We start from the raw sequence: 20173 nt of genomic DNA on the forward strand, positions 1-20173 counted from the left end.
CAAAGCTATGGTTTTTCCCGGAGTCATGTACAGATGTGAGAGTTGGACCATAAAGAAGGCTGAGTGCCAGAGAACTGATGCTTTCGAACTGTAGTATTGGAGAAGACTCTTGAGAGTCCCTTGGACTGCAAGGAGATCAAACCAGTCAATCCTAAAGGAAATCAACCCTGAATATTCATTGGAAGGACTGATACTGAAGCTGAAGCTCCAATACTTTGGCCACCTGATGCAAAGAGATGACTCATTGGAAAAGACCCTGATGCTGGGTGAGAATGAAGGCAGAAAGAGAAGGGGGCAACAGAGGATAAGATGGTTGGATGACATCACTGACTCAGTGAACATAAGTCTGAGATACGGTGAAGAACAGGGAGGCCTGGTGTGCTGCAGTTCATAGGGTGGAAAAGAGTCACACATGACTTAGCAACAACAACAGATGTGCCCGTCACTCTGTTAGGCACAGAACAATGCAAATGGATCTGGACCATGATCTCACAGAATCCTGAGTCTAATCAGAGAAGCAAAATATTTAATAAATTAATCCAAATAATTTTTAAAAATGTACCATTACAGAAAACAAAAGAGAACGTGGGGAAAAGAGCTTTGTCTGAAGAAGTAGGATTGAAGTTGAGACCACAATGATGAGAAGGAATCAGCCATGACAGATTAGGGGAGGAAAGGGAGGAATTTTTTTTTTTTTTTTTTTGCAGACAAGGACAATAACAGCATATGCAAATGGTCTGTGGTGGGAGAAGCTTAGCAAGTTTGCAGAACAGAGAGCAGGCCACGGTGGCTGAGCACAGAGGGTGGGGATCAAGAGCGGTGAGAACTTTGCAAAACTTTAAGCATGGAACTGCTATGGCCAGAAGGATCGTGACAGAGTGAACGCTGTGTGTGAAAGTGGAGGACAGGCCTGCAAGCAGGAAGGTGTGTGAGGATGCGGTGCTTTGAAGAAGTCAGGAAGATGGATATGGCCTGAAGAGGGGATGGATGAGCAGAGGTGAAGATGAGGAAGCTGGAAACAGACTACCATCTCTGAGTTGAGAAATCTGAACACCCAGGTAAGGCATCGAATAAAGTGTTGACTAGGAAAGAGCTCTGAGATTTTAGAAAGCGCCACCCAAGAGTGACATTTACATGGCGCTCACAGGGGATGTCAGAAGAGTTAATAAACAGCTCCTCAGATCCCTGTCACCACAGAGTGCTTTATTGACACCAAACATGAGTTCCCTACACCCTTGGGGACCATTCAGAACATCCAAAAAAACTGTGATCTCCCTGCTGCAAAATCCCTTCTGCCGATTTAGAAGCTCAGAATCACTGTGCAGCAGCATCCTGCCTTGGAGAACAGATGCTAGTTACCTATTTTTCCTCCTGCATTTGAGAGTGAAGCAAGCTCATGGGCGCTAGGCTTCAGCTGCATCCCTGGGACAGCAGGAACTCGGCACCTTCCCAAAGATCTTACAATTCAGTGTTCACATCCCGGCTCGACCCCTTAGCATGATCGCTCATGCACCAGAGTTTTGACCTGGCTCAGCCACCTTCCCCTGTGTGACTTCAGACATATCCTTTAACCCTTCTCAGCTTCAGTCCCCTGCTCCGTAAGGTGAGGCAATGTTACCGCATAACTCTTAGGGTTGTTGAGAGGTGTAAATGATATAACTCCTAGAAAGTTCCCAGACAATGGTTATCACAAGTGGCGGTTAGCTGTCATCTTTATCAGCAGCAGGAGCAGCACTGGCTTCCTATTCAACTCTTTCATTTGCCTTCCCCTCGGGGTTCATGACAAATAGCTCAATGAGATAATGTATAAGACAGCAGCTGGACTCCTACCGGGACTCAAGAAGGTCCCGCCTACTCCACTCTCTCAACAAGGGTCCCAATTACCCTGAAACTTGCTGATCTGTAATTCTAATCAACAGTAACTTTTAGCCTACTGGTCCATGTCAGAGAGACCGTGATCCCTCCCCATATATCAAATGTGGACCACCGCTTGTATTTGATGTCATTTCTTTTTTTTTTTTCTTTCTTTTCCTATTTTAGGTCCTGAACTGAAGTGGGACAGCAAAGCAAATCCTTTATTTGGCATCACCTCACCTAAGAATCATTGTTCGGGTAATCATGAAGACTGACTTCTGACGAAGAAAAGAATTTGGACCAATCAGAAAAGAAAATCAAAAGTGAAAATTGCATATTTAAAATGAAGGCAACTATCATTCATACACACACACACACACACACACACATATGTATATATATAAAGCCCAGACAGGTCCATGAATAATATACTAATAGTCAAGGTGATGGGGCAGTGGGTGGTTTGTGCAGATTCGTATAGAAGATGTATAGGGCCCCTTGAGAGAATAAAACAAATTCTAAAGTGAATACTTGCGGTGGTACTTCCTCAAATTGTAAAGGTGTAACTGTAATTATAAGTGTGTAACGTGCATCCTTTAATACAGAGATTCTGCTTTTAGGCATCTGTTTTATAGAAACAGCCTTAAATTTTGCAAAAATACGTATGTGTGTGTGTGTGTGTGCAAGCATGTATACTGACTCATTGTGAGTGCAGCAAATTGAGATAATGGTCAGCAAAAATGAAAAGTAGAGCAAATGCTGGTGTGATTGGTGTGTTCCAATCCTGGAATCTTATAGAGCTTTCCAAAAGAAGATAGGTGTGCAGGGTTGACACAGAAAGATACTTAACATTGTTCGGTAAACTATGGAACTGCTGCAAAATGATATACATGGCTAAGACAGCCCTAGTACTGTATATCTGGGTGCAAAATGCATATATCTTATCTATACCATATTCATAAAACACATACTTTCCATATGTAGGTATGCTGGAAAATATGCTAGAAGATTATAAATCAAACTATTCTCAAAGATTAGCCTTTGGGTCCCGTTAGTGGGATGGGGTAGCAAGACAATGGAAGGGTTTTTAGTTCTTGTTTTATGCAATTCAGACCTCTTCCTTCCTCCCTCACTCCCTGTCTTCTTTATTTTCTCTCTCCCTTTCCTTCTCTCACTCCTTCCCTCCACCCACCTCCTTCTATTACAAATAGTATGCATTTCTTTCACGATAATAAAACAAAATTAAGAAAACCCAATATCCATTCAGCCATCCCCTACCCTGTCCCTTGATAAAGTGATAAATCTGTTATTTTAATTTCCTTGAGCTTCCATGCATAATATTCAGGAAAGGGAAACATAAATTTAAGCACGGATAAGGAGAATTGGAATTAAAATGCATCAAGTTTCTGTTATGGACCCAACGCAATGCTGAGTAGTCACATATTGACATGATTAAATTCCCAGCAACTGGCTAAGGTGATATCAAGGGTGATGCTCGCAATACCTAAGAATGTCTAAGGTACAGGAATTAACGAGCAAGACGAGCTGTCAGCCATAATCCTGGAGAAGCAGTCTAAACCCGACCTGTTCCTGGATGGCACGGACGTCAGGAGGGTCCTTGGCAGGGTGGGAGCGGTGATGGCCAGGCAGCCAGAGGGCGTGGGGGTGGGGCATTCAGGGCAGCAAGCTTCTTAATGACTGGCACAGAAGAATTTCAGTGTTTAACAAAGGGTACGTCCATGTGGGTCTGTATTGGCTGAAAGTCAGCCCACTCAGTATCATGCTCTTGGGGTATCAGAATCCAGGCTTTGTCTCTTGATAAAGACAGTTTCTCCCTCTGCCTCCAGGTTACCCCCCTATTATCTGAAGGTCCAAGCTGCAGATAACAGGGGGTGCTCAAGTATGATGAAGGAGTTTGAATCTACGGACAAATTTTAAGTGTGAGAGGTGTAGGTGGGGCTAGCCCTTGGCAATATAATTGCAAAGCCTCTGGGGATGACTTTTATAGGGCTTGCCCAGTTTCTGATACCTGTCCGCTCTGGACATAATACATAGTTGTTCCCAGGTTCCCCCATAAAGAAAGAATCTAATGAGTCTCTCCAAGGACCACCCAAGGCAACAGGAAGCATATTCAGCCTGAGCTGTTCCATAATCTGCCAGCAGAACTGTCCCTCTTCTGTCCAGACCAGGAGGTCCTGGAGCTCAGAGGCCACAACACTGCAACCACAGCCCCTAGCCACCACCCTGCCACGGGACAGGGTGACCAGTATCCTGCCTGGACCCAGGAAAAATACGTCTCCTACTCCCTTCTTGCCCAGGGGTCTTCCTTCCTCACCCTTATCGGATCTAAGGGCAGCTGGGTAGAGTATTAAATGAAGTACTTGGTTTTATTCCAGACTGTAATTCGTTTTAAAGCAAAGTCAGAGGAATAATGTGGTCGGATGAAAATGGGTGAGATGAAGGCATGAGTTTGCAGGTGGTGAAGAGGTGTGCCAGGACCACGCAGCCAATGCAGACAAGAGCAGGGCCCCGAGCCCACCTGCTCATCCCCACCCCGCCAGGCTGCCTTGCAAGGACTGGGTCTTATTTCTCATGCATTCACCACTCGTTCTCTTTCGATTTCTCTTGTATGCGTCTCATCTGAAGTTGATTTCAGAAAATAAGAGTCTGGTTTTGTTATCGTTTAGATAGAGTTCTGCTTGAAAGAAAGCCCAAGGGACGAGTTATCTTTAAGACGTGTTGCCGTGCAAAGCTGAGAGTGTGCAGACTCTAGAGGACCCAACAAGGAGAGGAGATCAGAGCATCTCCCCTCGCTCAGGAGTAAGTCTCCTGTATCCTCTGGATTCAGTCCCCTGTGCAGTCTGTCATTCAAGAATCAGGATCCCATGCTTTGCGCACATGAATAACTGAAATGTCCAGCAACTGAAAGGGCAAGCCTGTGGATCCTCTTTAAGGAACACAAGACCTGGAAGGCCCCAACCCCCCCGTGAAATGGGCTATCACCATGATGTCACGTAGGCCATTCTGAGCACAACAGCTATCGAAAGCAGGGGTGCTCTCTGGCCAAGAGGTTCGGGCTCTTACCTGGACTCTGCCACGCCCTGGAGAGAACCAGGATTGTTCAAGCTTCAGCTTCCATTTCCCAGGAGGCTTATTGTAATTTCTTTTTTAAAAAAAGTTTTACACTGTTTTGTTTCCCCCACTACCACAACATGAATCAGCCATAATTATACATACGTTCCCTTCCTTTTGAGCCTCCCTGACGTTCCCCCCTCCCACCCCTCTAGTCCATCACAGAGTTCCAGACTGGTTCTCAGTGTTATCAGCAACGTCTCACCAGCTATTTGTTTTACACAAGATACATCTCTAAATAGAGGATGAGGATGAGGTGGTTGGATGAGATGACAGAGGATGAGATGGTTGGATGAGATGACAGAGGATGAGATGGTTGGATGGCATCACCGACTGGATGGACACGAATTTCGGCAAGCTCCGGGAGTTGATGATGGACAGGGAAGACTGGCGTGCTGCAGTCCATGGGGTCGCAAAGAGTCAAACATGACTGAGTGACTGAACTGATCTGTTGGTGCTATTTTCCCCATTTGTCCCACCCTCTCCTTCCTCCACTGGGTCCAAAAGCCCATTCTCTCCCTCTGTGTCTCCATTCCTTCCCTGCAAACAGGTTCATCAACACCATCTTCCTAGATCCCATATGCATGCTTTAGTATACTGCATTTGTTTTCCTTTTTCTGACTTTACTCCACTTTGCATAACAGGCTCTAGGTTCACGGCCAACCAGCGGCTGCTCACAGCTAGGGTCTGCTCATCGACCAGAACGGCCTCCGTCAACATTTTGGTTTCTAGAGTCCCCAGGTTTGAGGACAGTGAGATAACTCGAGGCCTGGAACTGAGAATCTGGGGCTTTAGCCAGCGCTTGGATTTATTCGATTGACCGAATCATTCAGCCAACAGGCATTTTCAGAGCAACCATGAGGCATCAGTCACTGTGCTGGACACTAGTGAAACTGCCTTTGCTTTAAAAAATCTCCAAGTTTTATAAAATAAGTCACGGGGCTGGGATGTCCACCATGATGACTAGAGTTAATAATACTCTACTGTATGCTTGAAAGTTGCTAAGAGAGTCAAGTTCTCATCACAAGAAAAATACTGTCACGCTGTGAGGCCATGGATGTTAACTAGACATTGTGGTGATCATTTCTCAATACAGGCAAATACTGAATCATTGTATACCTGGAACTAATGCAAGATCACATGTTAATTATACCTCAATAAAAAAAAGAATTAAAAAAAAAAGTCCCCACATCTAGAGTAGGAGACAGAGAAACTGATTATTATTGAACAGCAGTAAGTGATAAGCTCAAAGTAATCACAACCCACTCCAGTAACTGAAGGAGGCTGTAGACCTCTCCTCTCGGCCAGGCTGGGGAAGACTGTAGTGTGAAAAACAAACCCCACTCTAGGGAAATTTCTTCAGGGTTTGCAGTGAATTTATTATTTAAGCCCCACAGCAAAACTATGAGACAGGCAGAAGAAGTAGTCAGTCACTCAGTTGTGTCCAACTCTTTGCGACCGCATGGGTTGTAGCCCACCAGGCTCCTCTATCCGTGGAATTCTCCAGGCAAGAATACTGGAGTGGGTAGCCATTCCCTTCTTCAGGGATCCTCCTGACCCAGGGATCGAACCCCGGTCTCCTGCATTACAGGCAGATTGTTTACCATCTGAGCTATCAGGGAAGCCCATGAGATGGGCAAACTGGTTGCTAATTCACCCATTTTCCATATAAACACAGTAGGGCTTAATAAATTAGGCTGCAAAAGTCCACATCTAGGAAAATGGGATGATGCTTTCTGTCATATCCAAGTGACTTTCTATTTTAGAGAAGAGAAGCAGGATGCTCTGACCTGACAGCATAGCTCCTGAATAGCCTCTCTCTCCAGGGCCATCGTTCTTGTCTGACACTCGCTGGACATTCTTTACACGAGAGGCACTGTGCTAGGCAGCGGTGTGAAGAATGAAACCAATGCACACTGCTCTTGTTCTAAGACGAAAAGTCACATGAAAAAACGATAAATATGTTCGAGAAAGTGAAGAATTGAGGAGACTGTCAGTAAACCAACAGTTCAAAGACAGAAGAGATCACAGCAGAGAAGGGAAATGATGTAGACATTCCAGAGCACTGAGCAAAGAGTGGTGGCTGGCACTTAGCGGGAGCCAGGCGGGCAGGAGGGAGCTGGCTTAGCGAGAATCTTAGGAACCCGGCGAAGAAAGGGCCTGAGGTCTACAGATACGGCTCTCAGGGATTCAACATGGACCATATCCTAGGCCTTGTGTTAGGTACTTGGTACACATTGATTTTTATATTTAATCCTTCCAAAAATCCTTCAATGAGGAATCTGAGACTTGGAGGATTGAATTCCCATTTTTCTAGGTCCCAACAACTCCAAAACTGTCCTCTTACTTACTATACCACTCTTTTCCCTCCCTAGGTTTCTAAGCTTGACAAAAATGTCTCCTTTTAAAGAAATTCCTAAAGTTCCTATTTTTCCACTGAGCATCATGGAAAGATGGATCTAGGAGGAAGGACCCTGGGTGCAGGAGGAAAAAATGTTACGTTCACAGCTCAGGACTGGTCCAAGAAATGATGATGATTCCTCTTGGCTCACAAACAGGAGTAGTTCTAACACTAGGGCCTCTGGGCCAAACCTTGAACACATCATCATCACCAGGGTCATAAAGACAATATGGGGCCGGTGGGGGGAAAGGCAGAACAGTGATTCTGTAGCATTTACCTAAAAGAAAAAATAGCCAAATCTCATCTATAAACAAACTGGAGGCATAGACACTGAATAAAGACAAACACACACACATCCTGTACGCAGGTCCAAATAATCAATTGTCCTCCAAGAGAACAATGAGAATGGGTCTTGGCAATAGCATATATGAAAAAGACTGAGAGGTTTAAGTCATCAAAAAGTCAACCACAAGTCAGCAACAGCTGCAAAAAAACAAATGTGAGCTCAACCTGCATGAACAGAAGCAAAACAGCTGGCAAAAAGGAGGTGAAAATTGCATTTTGCTCAGCACAGGCGCATTCCCACCTTGAGGAAGAGAGTGTCACTGCTGGTGTTACACTCCAAGACAAGAAAAATCAGAATCTCCATCTAGAGGACAGTGACCAGAATGGTGAAATGTCTGAAAATATGTCACATCAGAGTGGCAGAAGCAACTGTGATTATTTGTTGACATTGATCTCTAAAACTTACTGGGTGCCTTTTTTCTCCCTGTTGTCATATTTCCCAAGAGCTGTCTTGGAGAAGGGAACTTCAGGTTCAGTTTCTGATATGGAGAGCCAGAGAAACAGACTGCAACTCAGTCTAAGGAAAAACCTTCCAACAGTAGAGTCTGGAAGTGAGATGAGCTCTCTCCTGAGTAGTGAGAAGGCCATCCAGGGAGGCAATCAAGAAACACTAAAAGATGCTGGACTACTTAACTTCTGACGCTCTAATTCCAAACTCTAATTCCAAGAATACAGTTTCCCACCACCCCCGCCCACCACCATCAAAGAATCAAGAGACGATCTCTGAAAACCCAACAGAAGTTGGCCATAAATCAAAAATGGCTTAACCCAGAAAACACTTCCTGTGTTCCCCGACCACCCAGCTCCTGCGCCTCTCCCCAGCTCCCCAAAATGCCACCCCCACCCCCTGCCCCGAAGGTGGGATGCAACAAGGAAGACTCACCTTTCTTCTCGAAGTCACCCTTCTCTTCCCCTGGTCGGCCCAGGCTGTCCAGGCTGTGGGTCACCTGGCTGCCGAACTCGTCCTCGCGGGAGACGTGGTTGGCCCGCCGGGGCAGGTCGTCCTCCTCCTCGTAGTCGTAGTCATCCAGGATGGGCGTCTCGCGGATGGGCACGCCGATGACCGAGTTATGCGCCTGCAGCCGGGAGGAGCGGAAGCCTTCCCGCGCCGGCGGGCCCAGCAGCACGGACGGGATGTAGTGAATCTCGTGCGTGGCTTCCGTACTGGCGCTCTTCTGGGGGGCGCGGCGCCGCTTCTGCCAGCGCCGCTGGGCGTACAGCGCCACCGTGAATACCAGCAGCAGCAGCAGCAGGGCGATGAGGCCACCCTGGAGCGGGAGGGAAGGAGGAGACGCGAGTGGGCCGCTGTTCTCGGGGCTGGAGGGCCAGCGCGGGGTCGCCGGCCGCCGCGCGCAGCCCACGATCCCCGGGTTTGGCTCTCGGAGCCTCCGGAGCCAGCGGAGGGACACCGTTTCCAAACCTGGCTTTCTCACCAATAAGCTGTGTGACCTTGGAGAAACTGCTTCACCTCTCTGAGCCTTGCTTTTCACATGTATAACGGTCAAAGAACCCCTGCCCTTCCTTCTTCAGGAAGTCGCCACGAGGAACAAATGAGCTGCGTGATGGTCATGTCGGAGAGATGCACGCCACTAAATACTAGGCTGGGGGCTTCACATCTAGAGTGTCTGAGGCCCGACTCTGCCTCTCACCAGCTGAGTGACCCCAGGACCTTTGAGCACACCCTCTCAGCCTTGCTTCCCTCCAGAAAGAATCACTGAGGGCTCAAGGGACAGCAGTCCTTCTTCCATCCTGCTGGGAATACACAAGTCAGACAATTTCTGTATCATCTATACTTTTATTTTCAGAAACACTGGCCTTTTCATGTTGATTCCCTGGGACAAAGTAGGCACTTCATAAATATTTGTTTGAATGAATGAATGAACAGGTGGGCTCTTCTAGGGCTCCTTTCATCAGGAGTTGAAGGAACACTGCCGTTTATTTTTCTCTAACACATCCAACTGGTAAATATTTGGTTGAGTCTGCATACCATACATTAAATTGAAATAGGTAAAGTGTTTACGAACGGATCTTACATGATTCATGAGACTCATGAAATACTCTGCTGCGTGAGCTCCTCCAGGGCAGGAGTGTTTCTAAAGCCCACCTACGTCCCCCACAGCACCTGTCAAAGGCCGAGGTGGAAGATCTGTATTCTCCTCACCTGCCTTCTTTCACTCTGCCCCAGAAGCATTTCCATTGAGCAGGGGTAGCCCCTCGGAGAAGCTTCACTTCTTTATATACTGTGCTTTCTGCCTGGGAGATTCCAGGCCACCATGTGGAGTCCCTGCTCTGGAACCCCAAGAGCTGGGGAGGACCATGCCTGTGGCTAGGAGGAGGGGGCAAAGAAATCAAGAGACTGAAGCTCAGATGCTGAGTAGCAGAGAAGCTCTGAGCCTTGGTGTGTGTGTGTATATGTGTGTGTGGCTTTTTAGCTTTAAAACCTGTATTCTTTCGACCATACCCATTGGCTGACTGTTCTGCCTTGACTTATTAAAGGCAAGGGCAATTTCTGAAAACCACTTGTATAACATCTAGCAAAGATGGCAGATGTTAACTAACTCTGAACAGATTATCTTGGTGGGGAGATGGCTGCTGCTAAGGATACCTGTTTAGGCCAAGAAGAACATCATTTACTAAAATGATGCAGCCACCCTGTTGACTAAAAATGATGATCTTTTTTTTTCAGGTCCTTCAGCTCTCTAAGCTAGAATTCATCACGTCCGTGGGGAGTGGGTGGGGTGTGGGCTCGGAGGTGGCCAGGGCTGCAGGCATGGCTGGCAGCCTTGTTTTGACTCTGGCAATGAGTTACTCTGGGATCCCCAGGAAGGCTTCTCTGGATGTCAGAACTCAGAAGTAAATATACAAACCGAACAAAGCTATAACTATATGTATTTATGTGTGTGGGTGGGTGCAATCTGTCAAGTGTACATAAAATGTGTGTGTGTAGCACCACTGGAGACCTAGAAAAATAAGAACACACCCTTTTTCCCTCCACAGAACATATAATAGAGACTGCTCTAGGTCTAGAAGTCACGTGTGATGTGGTATTGTCAGTTTTTTGTGGAGTGTGGAGTGAAGAGATGATAAGAAAGATGAGTGAAGAGAAAAAGGAGGCAAGAAGAACCCTATCACTTGATACAAAAAAACAGAAGACCCTGCCCTTACTATTTTTAATGTTATTTTGTTTAATCTTCAAGACAGTCCTCTGTGATAAGGGATTATAGGTTCCCTTCCACAAGCGAAATGAGGAAAAGGTGGTTCAGAGAGGTTAAGTAACTTGCCTAAAGTCACACAGGCTTTGATCGTAGGTCCAGCTGGGAATACAAGGCCAAAATGTGGTGAAGTAGGAATTGGAACCCAGCTCCTCACTGCATAGCCAGTGGCTACTGGGCAGCACAGTGATTCTACAGCCCAAAGGGAAGGAAAGGAAAAGTGAGAAAGATGGTGAGGGTGCACAAAGAAAAAGGGAACCCCGGGAAGGGAAGGGGAAATGCCGTTTTCAAATCCAGGATTCAGTGGGCACATCCCAAGGCAGCCTCTCCAGTGAAGACTGTAATTTTGCTCCATGGTTGCCTGATTCATCCCTTCTCATCTTTGGCTGTTTCGTTCTCTGTAACCTTCCCTGCAGACCTTCCCTGCTCCCAGAGCCCTTCATCCCCACTCTGCCCACTCCAGTTATGGGTGTGTGGCCCTGTTCTCAAACCCAGGACCAAAACTGACCTGGGAAAGATGAGGCCTAACCACCCTGTCCACAGGCAATTACCGTATCACATGATATTGGCTCTCTTCCCCATCAAATCCCAACAACCCTCCCATGTCACCCATGCAGTGCTGGATCAGCTCATAAAGCGCCTCGGGGACTCCTGTGTTGTGCACAGAGGCCAAGAGCTGACCTCAGAGTGACACAGTTTTAGTCCAGGTTCTCCTACTTAGAGGCTGCATGACCTTGGCTTCCTCATGGGTTATATGAAGGCAGTCTTCAGTAGCACCTCAATGGATCATTGTGAGGCTAAGTGAGATGCCGATAGAGTATTTAGTGTTGTGTGGGGCACATGTAACTGCTCACAGCTGCTACTGCTATTGTCAACACCATTCAGCAAGTGCATATGTAATGCTGAATGAATGAATGATCGACCTTTTGCCCCTGAGGGCTTCCGTGGTGACTCAGACAGTAAAGAATCTGCCTGCAATGTGGGAGACCCAGGTTCGATCCCTGGGTTGGGAAGATCCCCTGAAGGAGAGAATGGCTATCCACTTCAGTATTCTTGCCTGGAGAAGTCCACAGACAGAGGAGCCTGGTGGGCTACAGTCCACGGGGCCGCAAAGAGTCAGACACAACTAAACAAGTAACACATGATATTACCTGTGCCCCAAGATGCTTATTCTGCAAAACTTGTCTTGGATTCCCAAACCCTTCTCAATCTAGACCAAACACTTTGAAAAGTGAAAGTGAAATCACTCAGTCATGTCTGACTCTTTGCGACCCCCATGGACTGTAACCTACCAGGCTCCTCTGTCCGTGGGATTTTCCAGGCAAGAGTACTGGAGTGGGATGCCCTTTCCTTCTCCAGGGGATCTTCCCGATCCGGGGATCGAACCCAGGTCTCCCGCACTGCTCAGACGGTAGTCTGAGCCACCAGGGAAGCTGACCACTTTGATATGCTCTGTCATTTACCTCTACACCTGTGCATGTTAGGTATCCGTGTCCTATGTTATGTGAGGTGAGAGGCCCAAAGACAGGAGGCTGTTGACGCAGGTCGTGTGGCTGAACTTCATCATGGATTCACAGTTCTGCGTGGGGTGGGAAGGGCCAGGTGCTCAAGGTGTAATCAGCCTCACTTCTGCTTCCTCAACTTACCTGGGCAACTTCAGACACAGATTTCCCAGCACAGAGAACCCCCAGGAGGAGGCAGCAGAGTGAGGACCCCCCCCCCCGCCCCGCCCAGACCTCCCTCACTCCACTTTGATGGAAGCTGAGCTTGGGACATTTAGCTTCATGATCTGCCGACTCACTTGATGTGACCCTAAGCCAGTGACTCCAACCCTCTTACTGGGCTGCAGGCTGTCCTGCACCTTTGCTCAGCCTGTCCTGACCTTTGCTCCCACCAGCTAAGCTCTCAGCTCATCCAGTGGCCACATGGCTTCCATTAAAGATCAGGATTTCACTGTGAAAACTGGGGCCAAAGAGAATTCCAGGCGCTCACAGTGCGACTGACCCACTGAAACAGACACCCCCCAGGCTGGGCTCCTAAAGAGCTCTGGGGGCCTCACCCAAGACACAGAAGCAGCTCAGGTGATGTTCCTAGCACCACTGACCAGCCCTACCTTCCTAGACCCTAAAGGAGTGGTGGGTGAGGCTCAGAGCAGGCAGGAAAAGGTTCTGAATTCAAGTTCACTCGTGTGATCTTGAGTTTCCTTGTTCACTCACTGTGTGATCTCGAATTTCCTCGATGCCCTCCAGTTCACTCATCTATAAAATGGACTTGGTGCTATTTGGAATAGTATAGCACACAGTTAGGGCCAAAGATTGGGGATCAGAAAGACTTCTTTACAATCACACTATCACATAAAAACTGGGCAATCTTGGACAAAGGGCTGAAGCTCTCTGAACCACAATTTTCTCATTCACAAAACTGTGTAAAAAGTGTCCTTATCCAGGGAGGTTCCAGGTGAGTTCGCGGATGTGAAGTGCAGTGCTCAGGGCCTAGCACGTGGAAACCCACAATACGCATTCCTGGTGACCACAAGGTTGTCAGTAAATGAAATCTGGACAGTGCTGTGACGGCCTTGAAAACTGAAGGGTACTGGGCGCAAGCGAAGGGCTACAGGAGAGGCATGTGGCCACTTCTCTCCTAGTGGGAGATCCCACCTGAAGAAAGCAGAAGAGTAACTCGGGGTCAGGGAGAAACCATGACCTGCATCCACGCGGACTGGTCCAGGCTGCTGCGCTGCTCCACTCCTGAGGGCCTGGACCCCCACTTCCCGGCCGTCTTCCTTCAGGGCAAGCACACAAAAGCAGGAGCTGTCGCTGGAGAGGGGAGCAGGGCCAGAGTGTCCAGCCTCCGAGTCTGCCCGCCAAGAGCAGACACAGACCCCAGCAGTGGAGAAAACGCTGCAGGGCGAGCAAGGAGCCCAGGAGAGAGGGGAGGACGTAAGGAGAAGGCTGTGAATTTTTAGAAAGCAAGTTAAGAGGAATGCAAGGCTCGAGGGGATGGCAAGCTGAGGTCCTGTTGGCCTCAGGGACAACTCGATGCCAAATCCGATTTAGACAATGTGTTCCCTCTAGGGCAGCCTGAGACCAACAAGATTGGAGAAGTGGCAGCGAGTTCCAGAAATAAACATCCCAGTCTGTTGGTTAGGGGTCAGTTTCTGCGAGACTGCAAGCAGCACAAACCTCAGGGGATGACTTTTACCTTCTTCTTATGGGGCTGAAGATTTCACTAAACTGCCAGGCAGGAAGAGGGAAAGAGATGGGAGAAGGAGTGTGTGTTCCCATTTGTTCTGGAATGTTCCCTACCAGAAGCCTCTCTAGAGCAGGATCTGCCCACTTCTCTTCTTCTGTTAGTGACACTGGGTCTCAGCTCTCTCAGTGGAGCCAGGCAAGGGTGAGGGTGGGTGATGTCAAGGGCAAACTGACATGATGGGGTAACCAGGTATCGCTGGGGCATTCAGGCTTGTGGGGGTCCCTGTCCCTGCTTGCCCTTGGCCATGACAAGCTGGCTAAGACGGTCTACCTCCTTGAGCTACAACAAGCTTGAGCTACAACAGGCTTGAGCTACAAAATGTGCTGGTTGGTCCCAATGTGAACGGTTAAGTAAGGCTAAGGATGAAACAAGACAATAAAAGATTAGGATAAAAGGTCTGGCTCCACGGATAAACACCAGCCTCAGTCCTTCCGTTTCCCGAGTCCTCCATCCCAAATCCAACCCTTTCATACCCTTCCCCTTCCCTGACTCTGCTCCCTCCCGCTCTCAGAATAATCCACATCCCCAGCCTGGCGCCCAAGTCCCTTCGCTTCTAGGTCTCTGCTTCCTTCTCAAGCCTCCCCTACCCACACATCCTCCCTCATACCCAGTCCAGGAGTTGCACACTGTGGTTCGTGTCCCCTCAGGCTGTGATGCTCTGAGAGCTTCCCCAAGGGCTTCTGCCTCAGCCCAGAGCTCTCAGTCACTCATTCCCTGTAGTGGTTCCCACCCAGAACTGCAGAGGGAGATTTTACTTGGAAATAGGGTCTTTGCATTTGTGATTAATTGAGATGAGGGCACACTGGACTGGGTGGGCCCCAAACCCAGGGACTGGTGTCCTTATAGGAAGGAAGGAGCAGGGACCTATTGAATAGCACAGGGGACCCTGCTCGACGTCATGCCGCAGTCTGGATGGGAAGGGAGTTTGGGAGAGAACGGATCCACATGTAGGTCGGCTGAGTCACTCTGCTGTGCATCTGAAACTATCATCACAACATTGTTAACTGGCTGTATTCTAATATCAAATAAAATGCTTTAAAAAAGGCAGGAAGGGACACACACACACACAGCCATGTAGCGACGGAGATAAGAGACTGGCTGGATGCCCTTATGAGCTAAGGAAAACCAGATTGCTGGCAACCATCGGAAGCTCCTGGGAGGCATGGGACAGATTCTCAGATTCTCCTTCAGACCCTCTAAATAAGCAGACCCCACTGATATCTTGATCTGGGGCTTCTGGCCTCCTGAACCCCAAGAGAATAAATTCCCATTGATTTAAGCACCTCCCCCCAAACCCAGTGTGTGGTGATTAGCTATGTCAGCCTGGGAAGCGGATACACTCATCTTCATCTGCTCGTCTCAACGCACCCAGCCATCTTGGCTTGGCCATTACCTCCTCGGGGAGCGTCTTTGCCTCTGCAAGCTTGGATGAGGTTGTGCCCTCCTGCTGCTCAAATCCCATGGCTGTCAGTTATCTGGCTCCAGTGCCACAACCTAACAGTCTGGTTGACCATTTTCCCACTGGAGTTTCTAAGCTTTCATTTATCCAGCCTAAAATGTAGAGCTTGGCCCAGGAAGGAGCTTAATGAACACCCAGAAGCCTAAAATCTTGCCCTGACTTCGCCAGAGGAATGTAAATCTGACAGCCCCGGAACCAGCTCTGACTTCTGCATCCAGAGGACACCTTATCAGACTTGGTACGGCCCCTCCTTGCGGCTCTGTCTTTATCCCAGTGCTCAAGCCTCCAGATGGTTTGCTTACATACACGATATCAAACACCGAAAAACACACAGAGGTGAAACATTCAAAGCACCCTCAAAACCGCCCCACTGAGAGAGCCTTCTGAAAAGTCAAACTCAGAACTCCATAGAACCTGGCCCCATTTTAATCTATTTTTCCTGTTAAAATATCCAGGCACGGGAGAAGGAGCCGGAGAAAGGGAAAGAAAAGGATAATGTGAGAAATGCTTTATTTGACAATGTGTCATTCGGAAACTGATTATTTCTGTCTTCGGCCTTTTTAATATTCCCTCACAAAGGCCCGGCCGCAAAAGGATTTGGTATTCTAAGACTGGATTTATAATACTCTGTTCGGTGGTGATAAGAACACGGGCCTTTAATCCCCGGAGCTGTGAACATGCATATTCTCCCAAGTAATGTCCTTTCCTTCCCACCACTGGTGTCTGGTCCCAGCAGCTAGCCCCCGTGTGGCTGAGGCCTGATGATCCACGGCAGGTTCTCCTGGCCTTTCGCTGAGTGACAGCTAATCAGCAAAGGGGCTGGGCCTTCAAGCTCTCTGGGACGTCTTGTTCCAGGCTTCAGACTATGCATCAACTGGAGGGATTGCAAGCAAACAGTCCAAACCCTTAGTGCTACAGATGAGGAAACAGGCTCAGGGAGTGAAACTGCCTTGCCCGCGACCACAGAACATCCTGAAGTGGGCTTTGGAGGCAGAACATGCAGCCAGCACCCCCCCGAGCTGCTAAGAAATCATGACTCCTGATAGCCTGATCTACAAACGCTCTTTCTCTCATCCTATGTCCCCATCACAAATGCCTTTCACCGTGATCGTGTCAACACACCCTGAACGACCTCCCAGGCTTTCTTCCATCTCCTTCACTGTTCTCAACCCATCTTCTATCATAAATAAGGCACAGCTGGAAACAAGGCCCCTCCCCACCGAGCAAGCTGGGAAGCCCTGCAGTTGGACGGTTCATCAATCACTTAAATCTCAAAAGGGATGCCTTTGAGACATCCTTCTCCAAAGGCGTGCCCCCCCATCAGTGCCACCAGCCCGACCGAGCGCCCACTGAGGCAGGCGCCACGCCAAGCCTTCGAGCACGTGGGAACTCACTGTTCCTATTCCATGCTCCGGGATTTCCTCTGCCCGAAAGGTCGCCCTCGTGGCTATTCCTGACCTCCACATCTGTAAGCGGACATACCAGGCAGGCTTCATGGCCACCCCCAACATACTCTCCGTGGTGAACTCCTCGGGGGCTTCCCCATCTGCAGCCTCAGCCAGAAAGAACTGCTTTACCTTCTGAATCCCCAGGATACTTCGTCTCAACCCTCACTTCAGGAACGTTAGCATTTTCTAGCTGGTCTTAGAGCTTTAGCATTCCCTACCTTGTCTTAGAGTTACGGATGCTCAAGCTCCCCTACTGGTGAGATGATTATACCCAGAGCACAGATGAAAAAGCAGAGGCTCAGGAGACAGACTTGCTTGAGAACACACAACAAGGTGGCAAATGTATGAGCTAAGTCCTCCCAGCGGAGGGGGGGGCGGGCATTCCCAGGAAAGCTGCAGGCCCGCTCTCTCTCAGACTGGGAATGGCCACTGGACCTCGAGGAGAATAAGATGATAACGTAGGTCAGAACCATATTGCAAAAGGCCTGATTAGTCTTTAGGCATTAAGGATCGGAGACTTATTTTTTTTTTAAGCAACAGAGTGGCGAGATCACACTGTGTGGGGAGTCTAGGACCTGGGAGACCAGTGAGTTAGCTGCTCATAATCATCTAGGAACTCAGCTGGGGGGTAATTTTGCCCTGCAAGAGACATTTGGTAATGGACACATTTTTGGTTTTCACAACTGGGTAAAAGGTATGACTGGCATTTAACGGTAGAGGCCGGGAAATCTGTCGGCATCCTACACAGATGCTTACAGGCTGGCCGGGAACAACAGAGAATTGCCTCTTTCAATAATGTGCAGAGACGGAAGAAGGCCTGGCCTAAGGGAGAGATGATAAGGCCTGAGATTAGGGCAGCTGAAGTGAGCAGTTAGCTAATGGGGTAGAAATAAGATACACCATGGGATGGAAAGACTTGGGGTTTGATTGGCAGGAAAGGGAGAGAGAGAAACTGCAACATTGACAGTGAGGTGTGGGTCCTGTCACTGCATTACAGATGAATCTATCTATGTGTTAACTTTTCCCTAGGTAAGCTCCCAGAAGGTTATGAAAGATCCCAGCACAAAATCAAATGAGATAAGTTTATGCCTGTGAACAATTAAGATTGAATAAAAGCACAACAGAGATTTACATATATATTATATACATGTACGTATGTATTCATGTGTATAAAAATACATTAAGACCTATCTTTATGTATCTATATATTTGGCTATATTTATCGAGAGTTATCTCTTTGCCTCTAGACAGATATAGAGTGACCTATTTAAGGAGGCCCCATTATAGAAAATGAAACTTTTTTCTTTTAAACTAATCATCTACTTACAATGTGTCTACTAGTAACTCTATTTTATTTCCCAAGATAATGCCAAAGGAATAAAGTGAAAATGCGGAAGCTTTTTGGAACACACTTCCCATCCAGCTCTAACCTCCTCAATTATCTTTAGATCAGATCAGAAACCTTCAGTGATCATTCTGAACCCTTTAGCAATTCATCAAGGAGAAAACTAATGAACACTGAGTCAAACAGACATGGATTTGGCTGCACTATCTTCCCTGTGAGTGTCTGGTCCATTACTTGTGTTTCCTCAGTTTTCTCATCTGTAAGCTGGGTTACTAACACCTAACTGAGAGGCTTTGGGGAGGATTACATGAGACTGCATTATAGAATATATTGAGCATAATGGTTTGCAAGTTATGGATCTCAAGAAATATTAGAATCCTTGTTATTAATGCAAGGTCTTATTTCCTGAAAAAATTAGATACAAGGTAATAGTGAAGGAAACTCCCTCCAACTGAAGTATGAGATAGTCTTTGTACAGTTTCCCAAAGAATTCTCCTGATCACCCTGCTTTCCTCCTACAGATTTCAAGCTGTGTGGCCTTGACCATGGCCCCTCCCCATTTTGGGGTGAGTAGATTAGATCAGCTGGTGTCTAACAGTCCTTCCAGTTCCAATATTCTAGAACAGAAAGGAAAAGGCAAACGTGGAGGCATCTGTGAGCAGGTGAAATACAATGTATATAATGACGACCTCCTGCTTCGCATTTCGGTTGTATAAGCGTAGACTAACTACAGCAGTGAGACCTCCAGTACCCCTCGCACCACCTCAGACAGCTGTGCTTTCGCTCATGTTGTTCACTCTGCCTGAAATGCCTTTGCGCCGCTGCACACCCCCCGCCCAGCTCCTGCTTATCTGTCTAGTCCTTTAAACCTCGGTGCTTGGGTCGTGAGTTCTCAACAAGCCTTTGTGAAACCTGCAGTCTCTGGCTTGTTAAACGGTCACCTCTTAGGACCCTCAGTGACTCCTCCTTCTGTCTGCCAACTACCCTCTCATCACCTGAGTGCCCCCGGAGAGCATCCTTAATCAACTCTGTGTACCCAAGACTGAGCCCCGGGTCCAATCCTGAGTAGATCTCATTATGTGTTGATTGTATTTCCACAGTGAGAGGCAGCAAAGGGAAGGCCAGGGTTTTATTTATTTCTGAGTAAATTTGAATGGTACATGGTACACAGTAGATCTTCAATTACTTCTTGGAAGAATGAATGAATGAATCCATTATAAATGCCTCTTGGAGGGTAGGTGACTGGCGGATACCTACATCTGTTTGGCAAGTCTCCATTTGTGTGGGAGAGAGAGGAGTGAAAACGATTCATGGGAGGCATTTAGTACAATTCAGTATCCTTCTCCACGTCCTCGGACGGCCTCTCAGGTTCTGTGGGAAATTCCACTCTGAAGATGGATGAACGGAGAGCGGGGCAGAAAGCATCTTTCAGAGGATTGATTTTTTTTTTTCCTCCCTATTCTTTGAGTCGTGAACATAAACAGATGAACCCAGGTAACTATGGAGGAGCCGTGCACTCATCCACTGATTCACCAGGAGAAGGGTGTGTCTGGAATCAGGCAGGTCCAAGTTCAAGTTCTTACTCTGCCACTTTCTAGTGGTGTGACCTTCTCTCGGTGAGGCTCAGCTTTTTACACCTCTAGCATGAAATAATACTGTTCACCAAAATGGGCTGTTGTGAGGATTAGGAAAGGTGATACATGTAAAATACGTCATCCAGCCCTG

The 20173-nt window shown here is 47.7% G+C and overlaps 1 protein-coding gene across 4 annotated transcripts in view; it reads right to left on the reverse strand.

Annotated features, from left to right (window-relative positions):
* ASTN2 (astrotactin 2) overlaps positions 1-20173 on the reverse strand; it is a 989097-nt gene that overhangs the window by 755311 nt on the left and 213613 nt on the right. For all 4 annotated transcript variants that reach the window (XM_043453335.1, XM_043453336.1, XM_043453334.1 and 1 more), the window contains exon 3: positions 8616-9000. In XM_043453335.1, coding sequence (XP_043309270.1) covers positions 8616-9000 — 385 coding nt within the window. The remainder of the gene's footprint in view (positions 1-8615; positions 9001-20173) is intronic.

Source organism: Cervus canadensis, chromosome 30 (assembly GCF_019320065.1).
Source record: "Cervus canadensis isolate Bull #8, Minnesota chromosome 30, ASM1932006v1, whole genome shotgun sequence".
NCBI lineage: Eukaryota > Metazoa > Chordata > Mammalia > Artiodactyla > Cervidae > Cervus > Cervus canadensis.